The 15,795-nt window shown below is 40.1% G+C and overlaps 1 protein-coding gene across 1 annotated transcript in view; it reads left to right on the top strand.

Annotated features, from left to right (window-relative positions):
* Positions 1–15,452, top strand: part of SV2C (synaptic vesicle glycoprotein 2C) — a 364,181-nt gene extending 348,729 nt beyond the window's left edge. Inside the window, exons 11-13 of the mRNA XM_069750127.1 lie at positions 221–424; positions 3,976–4,135; positions 11,040–15,452. Coding sequence (XP_069606228.1) covers positions 221–424; positions 3,976–4,135; positions 11,040–11,223 — 548 coding nt within the window. The 3' untranslated portion in view covers positions 11,224–15,452. The remainder of the gene's footprint in view (positions 1–220; positions 425–3,975; positions 4,136–11,039) is intronic.
* The last annotated feature ends 343 nt before the right edge of the window (positions 15,453–15,795 follow it).

Here is a 15,795-nt window from a genome sequence, read left to right as displayed (position 1 = left end):
ATATTAATTAAAATTCTGATTTTTCAGTAATGGAGAAATGGACTGGTCATGTAAAGGTATTGCTGGACTTGTCTTTGAACCAGCTACATGAGCATATCTTTAGTTTTTTGGGTGAAATCCTGCTGACAGTTTAATTTTAAGAGATATAAACAGGAAAGTCTGAATGTTATAATTAAAAGAAAATCTTCTCCTTTATTCTGATTTGCATGTTTTTTTTCAGACCTCGAAAAATACAAGTTCACTGATAGCGAATTGCTAAATTGCACATTTCACGATCCGAAAGTGGGATGCCAGATCACATTTGATGACGACTACAGTGCCTACTGGATCTACTTTGTAAATTTCCTGGGAACGCTTGCCGTCCTTCCTGGCAACATTGTCTCTGCTCTTTTGATGGACAAAATTGGGAGATTAACAATGCTGGGTATGTTACACTAAGATTAGTCTTCTGGCAAGTGAACTAATTAAGTGTTGTCCACTAATAATTAGACACTTTTGGACAATCCTTAGGGCTCATGCAGACATCCATGGATCTCGGTCGGATCACGGAGTGGCCGCAGATCTGCCATCCCAAGCTTGACAGCTTCATATAATTCTATATAACTGTCATTCTTGGGAGACCCGCAGCCATTCCGTGCTTTTTGGTCCGTGATTGAACCGAGATCCATGAATGTCTGCATGAGCCCTTAGGATTGAGTCGAATAGAAGCTGAACAGCCATTACACAGTGTATGCAGTGATATACAGCCGGCTGCTGGCAGCACTGCAAGCATATTGATTAAGATATGGATGGCCTATTCTGAGTATAAGCCATCCATATTCAAGTAGTGAACAACTTCTTAAAGGCAACCTGCAACAAATATGCCCTTTATAGTTATTGTGTTGATCAAAGGATTGAAAGTTGAATTCATCCTATGGAATTCGATGGGAATATGAGGCTGCTATCCCTTATGTAGTGATAAAAGGAGGCATCCCATACTAACACCTTCATGACTGGAGGTATTTTCGTTTTTGCATTTACATTGTTTGCTCCCTTTCTTCCCAGAGCCATGACTTTTTCATTTTTTTGGTAAAAATGGCCATGTGAGGGCTTGTTTTTTGAGGGACAAGTTGTAATTTGAATGACACCATTGGTTTTAACATATCATGTACTGGAAAATGGGAAAAAAATTCCAAGTGCGGTGAAATTGCAAAAAAGTGCAATCCCACAGCGTTTTTTTGTTTGGCTTTTTTACTATATTCACTAAATGCTAAAACTGACCTGCCATTATGATTCTCCAGGTCATTACGAGCTCATAGACACCAAACATGTCTAGGTTGTTTTTTGTCTAAGTGGTGAAAGAAAAATTCCAAACTTTGTTAAAAATAAGTAAATAAACACTTTTCCGTATTCCGATACCCATAGCGTCTCCATTTTTCGTGATCTTGGGTTGAGTGCTGACTTATATTTTGCGTGCCAAGCTGAAGTTTTTAATGATACCATTTTGGTGCAGATACGATCTTTTAATCGCCCATCATTGCATTTTAATGTAATGCCGCAGCGACCAAAAAAACGTAATTCTGCTGTTTTTACTTTTTTCTCACTACGCCTTTTAGCGATAGTTTAATCCTTTTTTATTGATAGATCAGGCAATTCTGAACGCGGCGATACCAAATATGTGAAGGTCTGATTTTTTTATTATTGTTTTATTTTGAATGGGATGAAAGGGGGTGATTTGAACTTTTAAATTTTTTTATTTTTGTAATATTTTTAAAAACTATTTTTTTACTTCTGGCATGCTTCAATTGTCTGCATGGGAGACTAGAAGTTGCAATAATCCGATCAGCTCTGCTACATACAGGTGATGATCAGCAGAATTACTCACTTGCTATGAGCACCGACCACAATGTGGCGCTCATAGTAATCCGGCAGTGATAACCATAGAGGTCTGCTGGATACCACTGGTTGTCATGCTAACCCATCGACGACCCGCGGTCATGTGACACAGGCACCGATGAGCAGGATTTCCGTCGCGCTTGCCGGAAACTCGTGTTAAATGCCGCTGTCAGAGTTTAACAGTAGCATTTAACTAGTTAACAGCCGTGGGTGGATCGCAATTCCACCTGCAGCTGTTAGAGACACATGTCAGCTGTTCAAAACAGCTGACATGTTGCGGAAAAGATGTGGGCTCAGCGCCGGAGCCCACGTCAAAGGGAGGGTGTCCGACATCTGCATATTATTACGCCCGATGGCGGAAAGGGATTAAATTAACTTTGCTTGGAACGGTAATCTAAGGATAGGTTGACACGACATGATGAGTATTTGGTTCTTTTTTCCATTGCATATTTTTCTTGCCCACAAATGTCAGCATATTATACCTCCGGCAAAAAGAATGGGAGTTTTATAAATCTCATGCCAGCTTTGATTTTTTTTTTTTTTTTACACTTGTAGTGCAGCAGTAGCACTCTGTGCAGTGATGAGGCAGTGACCTAGCAAAGCTCAAAGCAAAACGTCTCTTTAATGTTTAACTCAAAAAAACACAGCACACGATATCCTCCAGATCGCAGCCGGGAACCATAGCCTTCAGTTTACAGTCACTAAACATGCTAGTCCACCTCTGACAAGTTACTGTGGGTGACTGCAAAACTGTGTACGCTGTGGGTGCGAGGCATCTCAGCTCCCCAGGCTGTTTGGAGCTCTGCAGAGCCGACTGCTCTGCCCTGTAGCAAACACCAGACTGACACTGACTCTGACCCTGACCCACCCAAACCCTATACTGCAGGGTTTTTAACTAGCAACCTGTGGCCTTCAGCCACATGGAAAACCTAACCAGGAATGAAATGGACTGCGCCAATATCATCTGCAGTCTGTTTCAAAACACAAAAGCCCATATGACAGAGAAGTAGATCTTTAAACACGTCTTTCAAAACACTCTATAGCAGGGGTGTCAAACTGCATTCCTCGAGGGCCGCAAACCATGCGTGTTTTCAAGATTTCCTTAGCATTGCACAAGGTGTTGCAATCATTATGTGTGTAGGTGATTAAATTATCACCTGTGCAGTACAAGGAAATCCTGAAAACATGACCTGTTTGCAGCCCTCGAGTAATGCAGTTTGACACCCCTGCTCTATAGTAATAGGTAATGCTGCATTGCAATTGTAATGGACATGATTCAGATATTTCAGCATGGTTCAGAGGCTGCCCTACGATTAAAAATTAAGGTCCTTTTTTTATCATTTACGTTTTTTTTATGTCACATTTCTTCTTTGACTTTTGGCATTCATTGTTGTTTTTTGTGCAAAGTTCACGCAAATGACGAATTTTGCTCAAAGTAAAAATTATCTTTTTTTTGGGGGGGGGAGACTTTCTAGTGCAAACAGTCACACACTTGGAAAAATGGTGCAAACATTGCACAATCTTTTCTGGCATACATAAAATCACTCCAGGGAGAGGTTTGGGGTACTGAAGTACATTTACAAAACAATGTATGACTTTTAAAAAAGTCGCAAATTAGAATTAGGAGCAAGTCATAAACAGGAGGAAAAAAACAACTATAAAAACAGCGCCAAAGCAATAATGGCTCCATGACCCAAATTTATCAGTGTTTTTGACAGATTTCTGGTGTACAAATTTTGAAAAGTTGCAAAACTGTTTTTGTGACTTTTGGAGTATTCACGCCAGTCCTGACAAGATCCACCAAAGTTGGTGAAGCATGGACCGGACAGGGCATGACAAGGTCTGCCAACAAATTCTTCCAGAGTCGCATTGGTGGTGTATCTTATGCCAGAAGTATACTCTTGGAGTAACATTATTGGTGAGGTGCATGGAGGTGCAAGCTACTGATAAGATGGGCTGAATTCATTAAGTCGTGTGCTCCTCTTAATGAATTGGGTGCATCTTACTCCTGCATGAACCTTCATTAAGACAGGCTTGTAAAATACTTAATGAAAGAGTCCTATATGTCTAATATCTTTTCCCTGCTGTATTTCCTTTCAGGAGGATCCATGGTTTTGTCCGGCATAAGCTGTTTCTTCCTTTGGTTCGGTACCAGTGAGTCCATGATGGTGGGAATGTTGTGTGTCTACAATGGTCTTACTATTTCTGCCTGGAATTCTCTGGATGTGGTGACTGTGGAGCTATACCCGACAGACAAGAGGTAAGGCTACAGGCAAGACAAACTCACAATCTCAAATATAATCTTATTAGTAGAGTCGCGGTATGGACATCAAAGCAAAAGTCCTAAATTTTGTTGATTGGTCGCCCGTATTGGTTAAATTACTTTTGGGAACATTGAGGAACGAGATTGACAGGCCTGGAGGTTGTGCTTTAATTTTCTCTTTTATTCAATTTAGGAAAAAGCAGCTGGCGCTCCATTATGAGTGATTGATTTTTTTCAATCCTGATGGATCATTTAATTATTGGCTAACATCATTGACTTAATTTACATATCTCCTTCATAAACCATACACAAACAGGCTATCCAAAAATACATGTGACAATCTATCAAAGTAATTGGATCCAGACAACTTGTGGATGACAGATTTTGCGATTAGGGCAGGACATGCATATTCGAGATGAGAGATAAAAATAAAGGAAATAAAAAGACAATATGATCAAGAGGGCTGAGAGGATGTCTGGAGCCTGAAGTGTTGGGTTATAGGCTAACATTATGATACAGAAAACATAATTTATGCACAGATACTGTACATATCATTTGTAACTATAGTATACAGTGATGCTTGAACGTTGGTGAATCCTTCAAAAAATGTATATTTCTGCATAAATTTTACCAAAAACTACATTATTATTATTATTTATTTATATAGCACTATTGATTCCATGGTGCTGTACATGAGAAGGTTTTACATCAAACTACAAATATCACGTACATGAAATCCAGAGAGTCTATATATACACTAACTATGGCACTTCTACTAACATATGACCATCAATGGCGGACTAACATTAAATTAACCGCAAGAAGAGATCCATCATGATAAAACACAATACTTTTATTAAACATCAATAAAAACAAATATATAACAAGGCTATTTTGTGATACATTTAACAAAGTGTCCAGTGGGAGAAGAAATACCCGGCACTATAGGTATATATATATAATGGTAAGTATCAACAGGTACTCATCTACTGTGGTAAGTCTTACTAACCATATAGCCAAGCAACTACGGTATGAACTGGTGAATCGCTGACATGAAGGAATCAACTAAGGAACGGGAAAATATTAGTATATACGAGGGGGCTATTCATACCACTCAATGCCTCTGTATTACCCTTATACCCGTACCAAATACGTAGACAGTTGCGCCCACACCATAAATGCTGCTAATGTAGCGACTAGAAGGCAGAGGAATAGAAAAACGTAATATAATATTACCAGACTGTGCACAGATATCCAGCTCCCACGAGCGCCCCCGCGTTTCGCCCTAGCTTCTTCCGGGGGCGTGACTAGTGTGACCTAAAACCATCCTTATATATCACCCACCACCAATAACAATACGGAAATTAATGAGGAGGCGTGACCAAACATAGAATACAAGCGTCCCGTGGCATTGCGGCGCATGCGGCACCTGGCTGCTCCGGAGATAAAAGCAAGCACTTCCGGGATCGCGCTCATTGGAACGCAAGCTGAATCGCAAGCGTCTCCAGGATAGAGCGCTCCCGGAAGGCACGGAGTAACAGCCATGGAGCGCATGCGCACAGCGAGGGGAATGAAAATAGCAGCCGCCTAAGTATAATGATCAGAAGATACACCTGTTTAGCCCTAATGCGTAATAGCAGGTACCACCTCAGTCTGTACTAATATAAAGTGAACCTGAATATGAAAGAAGAAAAATAAATACATAAATAAATGAATAGTGAGTGAATAAAAATTATTTATTATTATTAAAGTGCAATCTACAGTGATATCCCTAAACGGGAAATTAGTGTCACTGATAAATATCATAACTATATAAGTTTAAAAGATTAAAATATCAATTATACGTGAAATTGAAAATAATGTAATGAGAGGACACGGGATGTGAGAGTTAAGAATGGGGGGAGGGAGGGGGAAGGGAGGTGAGGAGGGTGATAAAAAACTACGTAATTAAATATATTACAAACCTCCTACAAGGTGCTAAAGTGTAGGGCCTGTAGTTAATATAGTATAGTCCACACGGGGACAGTAATATACACCTATAATCTTAAAAATTCAGAATAAAAATTGGAAGTGTGAAGAAAAATATTTTATAAAGACAGGGATTCTACTTATAGCACCTATACCTATAGATATATACAGTCTAAAAAAGGCAAAAAATAAACTACATATGTAGTGTACATGCGAGAAGAACCCCTACAAGTATGATATAAACACATTCCACATACAAGGCATATGGGGAAATACATAATTCTCTATTCCTTGTTACAATTTTCTTGTTCTTCTCCAGAAGTATATACGTCCATAGGTTGCTATCTTCAAGATTCTATAAGATAGAGATATACCTCCACAGGCTGTGGGGGACAAAAAAATTGGTCATCGTATAACACATCCTCTCCGATTTATCTAATTAAAAAAATAAAATACAAAAATTAGTGACATATCAACAAACCAAATGTAACAGCTAAAAAATCACACTAAAAAGGAAGTCCCAAAAATTTATAAAAAGGAAACCAGCCTGTAAATACAGAAGGTATACTTATAAAAATGCTGCAAATCCAAGATTTTCGTTGAGACCCTGTGGGCTCATGGCTCCTAGACGAAAGATCCACCTACTCTCTAGTTGAGCTAGCGCTCTACCAAGGTCACCACCTCTGGTTCCCATATGTACCTGGTCTATGGCTCTAACTGTCAAATTACTACTCTGGCATCCATGATGTAATTTAAAATGCCTCGGTAGTGATTTTAAAGTGCTGGCGTCATCAGTAGTTTTAGCTTTGTCAATATCCCTTACGTGTTCTCTGGTCCTTATGCGGAGTTCTCTGGTAGTAAGACCCACATAAATTTTGCCACATGTACAGGTAGCTTGATAGACTACTCCTTTGGATGTGCAGCTAAGATTCTTACGAATTTCATAAAGACGAGTGCCATCATGATTAGAAAAGGAAGTGGCCTTAACGTGGTTCAAACAACCTTTGCAAAGGCCACATGGAAAAAATCCATTGCGTGTGCCTTTTGTGGACCTTTCTCTCCCTCCCTTTTTTCCGGGCTCAAAGTGACTGTGGACAAGAATGTCTTTCAGGTTAGCCGCTCTTTTTGCCACAAAGGATGGCTGTGTAGGCAAGATTTTCTTAAGTATAGGGTCAACCTTCAGCACATCCCAATGTTTGCGGATGATAGTGGTAAGTTCTTGCCACTTATTATTATAAGTAGAGATGAATCTTACCTGTCCCTCATCCTTTTGATGACTCTTCGCATTAGGTGGACCATAGAGTAATTGATCACGCGAGGCCTTAGCTGCTCGTAGGTATCCCCTTTTGATTGTTCTTTTACTGTACCCTCTTTGTACGAATCTAGCAGTCAGATCTTCCGCTTGCTTTTCGAAGAAGGCGTCTTTGGAGCATATCCTTTTAGCTCGTAAAAACTGGCCGATGGGAATGCCACGGATAGTAGATTTCAAATGCGACGAATCCGCTCTTAGTAGGGAGTTGGTTGATGTCGGCTTTCTATACATGTCAGTTATGATATGTCCCTCCAGGTCTGTCGTAATTTTGATGTCAAGGAACTCGATACTTCTGCCGGAAGTAAATGACAGTTTTATATTCTGGTTATTGTCATTCAATTTATGCATCAATATATCTAATCCCTTGAGGTCGCCTTCCCAGAAAAACAGTACATCATCGATGTACCTCATCCAATTATGAACATTGTTCATTTCTTGGATGAGGCCATCTTGGAAAATCCCTCTTTCCCACGCCCCGAGAAACAAATTCGCGTACGCCGGGGCGCAGGAGGCCCCCATAGCTGTACCTTGTAACTGAAGAAAAATTTGGGAGTCAAAAATAAAAACATTATGATGTAATAAAAACTCCAACAAAACCAAAATCAGTTCAGCAAGGGGACCATCCAAGTTGCTAGAGAGAAGAAATTGTCGGACTGCTCGTAACCCGTCACTATGCTTAATGGACGTATATAAGGATTCAACGTCGGCAGTCACAATTACCATATTTTCTTCAAGAGATAATTGATCCAAACGTTGCAAAGCCGACGTAGTATCACGAATGTACGAAGGTAATGTGCTGACAATTGGTCTTAGAAAGTAGTCAACAATGTCTGAAATGATTTCGCATAGTCCCCCGTTACCTGCAACAATAGGGCGTCCAGGGGGATCCACAGGGTTTTTGTGCAGTTTAGGTATTAAATAAAAGGTTGGGAGCCTTGGTTTCAGATCTTTAATTCTGTCCAGCAGTTTCTTAGAGACGATATTTTGATCAAATGCTTTTTCCATAATTTCAATAAGTTGTGCCTGAAACAGAGAGATGGGATTATATGGCAACTTACGATAGCATTTGACATCATCCAATAAGATTTTAGCCTGTTTCTCATATAATTCAACCGGCCAGATGACGAGGTTACCCCCTTTATCTGCCGGTTTATACAAGACATCCTCCCAGGATTTCAATTCTTCGATCGCTTGTCTTTCCAATCCCGTAAGATTAGAAAATCTTTTTGGAGATTGAGCTAACACCTCTATGTCTTCAGTGACCAATTTCGTAAAGATGTCCACCGCAGGACACAGACCCAATGGGGGAAATTTAGTAGATTTTGAAAATAAATTGGGCGGAATCGCACTAACCTCAGAGATGGTGTTTTCCTCCTCCAAAGATATCAAGATGTCCAATGTTTCTTGTTCTTCTGTTGTTGAAGGGAATAAATGATCCGACATCTTATTCCTAGCGTGTAATCTTTTGAGGATCAATTTTCTCGCGAAAAGGTGAGTATCTTTTACGGACGTGAATACATCTAAATTGCGGGAGGGGCGCTCGTGGGAGCTGGATATCTGTGCACAGTCTGGTAATATTATATTACGTTTTTCTATTCCTCTGCCTTCTAGTCGCTACATTAGCAGCATTTATGGTGTGGGCGCAACTGTCTGCGTATTTGGTACGGGTATAAGGGTAATACAGAGGCATTGAGTGGTATGAATAGCCCCCTCGTATATACTAATATTTTCCCGTTCCTTAGTTGATTCCTTCATGTCAGCGATTCACCAGTTCATACCGTAGTTGCTTGGCTATATGGTTAGTAAGACTTACCACAGTAGATGAGTACCTGTTGATACTTACCATTATATATATATACCTATAGTGCCGGGTATTTCTTCTCCCACTGGACACTTTGTTAAATGTATCACAAAATAGCCTTGTTATATATTTGTTTTTATTGATGTTTAATAAAAGTATTGTGTTTTATCATGATGGATCTCTTCTTGCGGTTAATTTAATGTTAGTCCGCCATTGATGGTCAAATATCACGTACAGTAGCCAAACTAACAATGATAGACTGGTATAGAGGGAAGAGGACCCTGCCCTTGCAGGCTTACATTCTATAGGATAATGGGGAAGGAGACAGTAGGTTGGGGGTTGCAGTACCTCCGATGGTGATGAGGTGGCCGTGTGGTCATTACAGGTTGTAAGCTTTCATGCAGAAATGGATTTTCAGGTTTCGTCTGAAGGATCCAAATATGGTAGATAATTGGACGTGTTGGGGCACAGAATTCCAGAGGATGGGGGATATTCAGGAGAAATCTTGGAAGCAATTGGGTGAGGAATGAGTAAGTGTGGAGGAGAGAAGAAGGTCTTGGGATGACCGGAGATTAAGTGAGGGAAGATATTTTGAGACTAGTTCGGAGATATACGGAAGAGAAAGGTTATGGATGGCTTTGTAGGTCAGTGTTAGTAGTTTGAATTGGATACACTGGGAAATTGGGAGCCAGTGAAGGGATTTGAAAAGTGGGGAAGCAGTAGAGTAGCGAGGAGAGAGATTAATTAGTCGGGCATCAGAGTTAATGACGGACTGGAGAGGTGCGAGAGTGTTAGAATGTAGGCCACAGAAAAGTAGGTTGCAGTAGTCGAGGTGGGAGATGATTAGGGCATGTACAAGCACTTTGGTAGAGTGAGGGTTGAGGAAATGATTGATTCTGGAAACCTGTCTGGAGGTGACAGGAAGTGGCGAGAGCTTGGATGTGTCGTTTGAAGGACAGAGCAGAATCAAGGCTTACTCCGAGGCAGCGCATTTCTGGTACTGGGGAAAGTGTCATTTATTGTGATAAATAGATCAGGTAGGGAAGACATGTGAGATGGAGGAAAGATAATTAGATCAGTCTTTCACACAAATCCTAATAGTAGATAGAGAGAATCAAATCAAACAAATGAGTAAAAAAAAATAATACTTTCAGTATCACATGTTTGTGAGTGGCAAATATACGTGAACCTTTAGGATTAGCAGACAATTTTAAGGTAAAATTAGAGTCTAGTGTTTTCAATTAATGGAATGATATCAGGTGTTAGATGGCAATAATTCTTATATAAAAAGAACAGGGATGTTTATGGAGGTAAGGCACGAGCAAAGGAAATATTTGGTATCTATGAAAAGATAGAAAATGCAGGAAGGGGCAAAATTGGACAGGACTTTTTAGGTTAAGTTGACGATTGGACCGAACACAAGGGTTGCAGACCGTCCAGAAATTCCTGGACATAATGTGAAAAATAGGCCACTTTTTTCCCCAAACATTTGATGCATACATGATTTTTTTTTAAGCTGGAAGAGCTTGTGCAGATTTTTATGATGGTAATTATCAACATTTTACATTTCACAGTGAAGGTTGCTAATGCGTTCACATCAGTGTTATAGGCTGTAGATGTGTATCGCTTAGAATCCAGTGTGTCCATAAAAATTGATGGTAGTCTGTGGCTTTTAGATAATTTCTAGAAAAAAAAATTAAAAATCAAGATGGCAAACACTGGAGATCTACACTGAGAGTTTATACATTAGGACTCCTCTCTGTTATATAAGTGTCCAGTTCTTGAATCTGTCTGATCTTACAATATGTATTTTATTGCAGGTCCACCGGCTTCGGCTTTCTGAATGCACTATGCAAAGCAGCGGCAGTACTTGGAAATTTAATATTCGGTTCACTTGTGGGAATCACTAAAGCCATACCTATACTACTGGCCTCAGCTGTGCTTGTATGCGGAGGTCTGGTAGGACTTCGACTGCCGGACACAAGAAACCAGGTGTTGATGTAAATGGAAACAAAAGCCATTGCGGATACAATTTTTTTCTGTATTCCCTGAAAAATATGCTCAAAATTTCATTGAGAAGCCCGAACACATCATGTTAACAAAATGTACTGTAGATGTCCTTGCTGTGCTGTGTGTGTAGAAATAGAGCTGTCCAAATAATTTTCAATTAAGTAGATTTTTACATACTATTTCCATTGTATCATGCCTTTTTTGCTTATTTTCTTTCGATTGGCCAGCTCTCCATGGACCCATTTATATGCACTTGGAAATCAGGCACTTATACTGAGCAAGTTATAAGATCGCAGGAATAATGCCAAAGATCAGGCCAAAAACATGGTTCTACGCATTGTGTGTCATCCAAATAAACATGTCTATGCCCATTGCCTGTGTCTGGCCCTCAAAATTATTGGCTGAAAAATATCAGACACATTTTAGGTGAAATCTAATTCGTATTGTTTCATTACCACAGAAAAGTAATGCCACATATTAAAATTCTAGTGCATAGATAAGCAGTTATGTGCCATAGATGGTCGCTTTCTATGGTTAGAAAAGTAAATATTGCATATAAACTAAAATAAATGTGCCACATGTTTAACACAAGTATCATTAAAGCAGCTATATTATCCGACTTCATAATATAAACTGTATACATTTAAATGGATATCTTAGACCTGTTGAGGCTGGTATTCTTACTTTGAAAATCCATATCAGAACACTGTAGCTGTTTAATACTGTCTATTAGACTTATTTATTAATGTATACAGATTGTATTGTCAAAACTAATCATAATTCCGTTGTTAGACACTGAAAAATTAGTAGATCAGTAAGTCAGCAATTGGTGAGTGTAAATGGACCTTTAGGCTGGCCAAAAAAAGTCGCAATATGACAATGAAAGTCGTTCTCTGGGAATAGAAAAAATAAGTAAATGTCTCTATAAGTGAATTCCTAAATTCATTTAATTAACAAATCAAAATCATTTTACCTAATCACTATAGAATAAAAATGGCTGCTGTCCTGTTATACTGACATAAACCTGTCCTAGAATGTTAGAACTACTTCTGTTAGTAGTCTACTGCACAGGAGACAGTGAGCATGCTCAGTAGGCTATTTCTCTGCTGTGCACCGGAGATAATCTATACCATGTATGGTAATTCAGAAAGACTGGATGAACAGCAGTGTGAGTGACCTCTTCTTCTTACCACAACACCCCTGGTGTCTCCAGTATTAGATCAGATGGACAGGATGGACAGCAGTGTGAGCAGCCTCTTCTTAACACTACACCCCTGGTATCTCCAGTATCAGATGGATAGGATGGACAGCAGTGTGAGCAGCCTTTTTCTTACCACAACACCCCTGGTATTTTCAGTATTAAATCAGATGGGCAGAAAGGACAGCAGTGTGAGCAGGCTCTTCTTACCTCAGTGCTACTGTTATCTCCAGTATTAGATCAGATGGACAGGATGGACAGCAGTATAAGTGCTCTCTTCTACTGTAACACCCTTGGTATCTCCAGTATTAGATCAGATGGACAGGGTGGACAGCAGTGTGAGCAGTCTCTTCTTACTCCAGCACTCCTGGTATCTCCAGTATTAGATCAGATGGGCAGAATGGACAGCAGTGTGAGCAGGCTCTTCTTACCTCAGCGCTACTGTTATCTCCAGTATTAGATCAGATGGACAGGATGGACAGCAGTATAAGTGCTCTCTTCTTACTGTAACACCCTTGGTATCTCCAGTATTAGATCAGATGGACAGGGTGGACAGCAGTGTGAGCAGTCTCTTCTTACTCCAGCACTTCTGGTATCTCCAGTATTAGATCAGATGGGCAGAATGGACAGCAGTGTGAGCAGGCTCTTCTTACCTCAGCGCTACTGTTATCTTCCGTCTTAGATCAGATGGACAGGGTGGACAGCAGTGTGAGCAGTCTCTTATTCCAGCACTCCTGATATCTCCAGTATTAGATCAGATGGGCAGAATGGGCAGCAGTGTGAGCAAGCTCTTCTTACCTCAGCGCTCCTGGTATCTCCAGTATTAGATCAGATGGACAGGGTGGACAGCAGTGTGAGCAGTCTCTTCTTACTCCAGGACTCCTGGTATCTCCAGTATTAGATCAGATGGGCAGAATGGACAGCAGTGTGAGCAGGCTCTTCTTACCTCAGCGCTACTGTTATCTCCAGTATTAGATCAGATGGACAGGATGGACAGCAGTATGAGTGCTCTCTTCTTACTCCAGCACTCCTGGTATCTCCAGTATTAGATCAGATGGGCAGAATGGAAAGCAGTCTGAGCAGGCTCTTCTTACCTCAGCGCTCCTGGTATCTCCAGTATTAGATCAGATGGACAGGGTGGACAGCAGTGTGAGCAGTCTCTTCTTACTCCAGCACTCCTGGTATCTCCAGCATTAGATCAGATGGGCAGAATGGACAGCAGTGTGAGCAGGCTCGTCTTACCTTAGTAGTCCTGGTATCTCCAGTATTAGGTCAGATGGACAGGGTGGACAGCAGTGTGAGCAGCCTCTTCGTACTCCAGTACCCATGGTATCCCCACTAGTATTAGTGGTGCAGACAATCCTACATATGAAGGGAGGGGGCAGAGTTACCTACTGCACATGCTCAGAGGCTCCTGTCCTAACATTCTAGGACAGGTATCTGACAGTATAACAAGTTGGCCATTTTAATTCCATAATGAGAACCTCCCTAGACTAAAGAATTGTGATTTGCTAATTGAATATATTTAGGAATTTATATACAATGACATTTCTTTTAACTATTTGTTTTTATATTCTTGGAGAACCCCTTTAAGAAGAGATTCAGTGGCATAGTTTGGTCCCTGGTTAGAGTGAAGGCCCAGATGAGTTATACAGAGGAATGTTGACATTTTATCATAAATACACAATAATATTGGGGGGGACCCGAATTCTGCACTGGGGCTAAGGAGCTTCAACCCACCCCTCGTCCAAGAACATGAACAAGAGATCAAAACACAGAGTCCCAACAATAGCTGGATTCATTTTCCATTTGTTACTCAATATCCCCACATGTTTATTGAAGGCTATTTCAGTAAATCTATGAAGCAATATCTATTATCTACAACTGTAGTATTCAAACCGGTCCTCTATAAATTTACCAGCATGTAACGCATCTCTTTAAACTATTTTGTTCAAGATTATTATAACTTTCTTTTGATTACATGTTGCATTTTATTTGTGAACTAAAAATATGCCAACAGTTTCCATTTGCCGGGACCTATGTGCAATGTCTTTAAATTGACAATTCACATCAAATTGACCAGATTTGTCATTTGTACCCTTCATGACCATTTCTGTGTCTTGCACCTTGTTTAGTCTATCTTGACAAGCGTTGTTCGTTTCTGTTCCTTTTTTTGTCACAAGGAAGCAGAAATATTTTTGTAATCTCACACTAATGTTACTCTGAGCCATAGAACTATGAATCCTAGTAGACAGTCTTTTCAACACAGTTTTGTAGGTTTCGCCTTTCACTTCAGCAAGGTTCATACCAATATTTACGACTCCAGCTCTGCATCCAAGTAAGCAAGCTTCACTAAGTGCCATGCTTCCCAATGTATGTTCCAGCATGATGTGTGAATTCAAAAACTTACATTTTTTTCTTGTCTGCCAGAGTTGGCTGATATAAATGACTGGGGCATATATTATTATTATTATTATTATTATTATTATGTGCCTAAATGGAGGCATAAAATGTATGTAAATGTGAGAGATATCAATCATTGGACTAATCCATTCTGAAAACATTCTGTTTCGAGAAGTGAGGATCCATTTAGCAGCAGGAATGTTCCATTCTGAGAATATTGTTCTAGGGTTTCCAAGCCCTTCAAATTCAAGAATTACTGTTGGCCTAATGTTTAGGTCTTTAAGATCAGTTACCTACTTGTGGTCATCCCGACCTCCCTGCTTGTTGCATATATGTTACAATTGTGAACCCATTGTCCTGTATGCTGCCGCTTTGTGTGTCCAATTTCCAAGCAAACACAACCTTTTTACAGATGTTTCATGGGCCGATGCTGTGTGTATAATTGTGAAAGGGCATGCTCTATGTCACCTGACCGTATGTACATGAACCTATCCTGTGTGTATAAGTTTACCTGACAGACATTCATCCTACCTGTAATTAAACACAAAGATATTTAATGAACAGCAAACAAAGAAAAGAGTATTTTTCCTTCTGCTACATACAAATAAAGATTGATTCTATAATGAGCATTGTGATACCGTCTGTTTTTGAAGTGGGCTAATAGGTACGGGGAGCAGAATTTTGGGTAAACCTGGATCCTTTTGCTTAAAGAGGACCAGAGAAACATTTGGGGGTAAACCTAGTTCCTGTTGCCAGAAAAAAAAAGTTTGATGGTGCACCTGGCTCCTGTTATCTCAAGAGGACCAGAGAAAGCTTTGAGGATGAACCAGGTTCCTGTTGCCTAAGGAGGACCAGAGAAAGCTTTGGGTGTGAAACTGGTTCTTGTTACCTAATGAGGACCAGAGAAAGGTTTGGGTGTGCACATGGGTCCTATTGCCTAAAGAAAACCAGAGAATTAATTGAGA

Source organism: Ranitomeya imitator, chromosome 1 (genome assembly GCF_032444005.1).
Source record: "Ranitomeya imitator isolate aRanImi1 chromosome 1, aRanImi1.pri, whole genome shotgun sequence".
In the NCBI taxonomy this organism is placed as follows: Eukaryota; Metazoa; Chordata; class Amphibia; order Anura; family Dendrobatidae; genus Ranitomeya; species Ranitomeya imitator.
The sequence above is the reverse complement of the archived record's forward strand: the minus strand, read 5'-3'. Positions and strand labels throughout refer to the sequence as shown.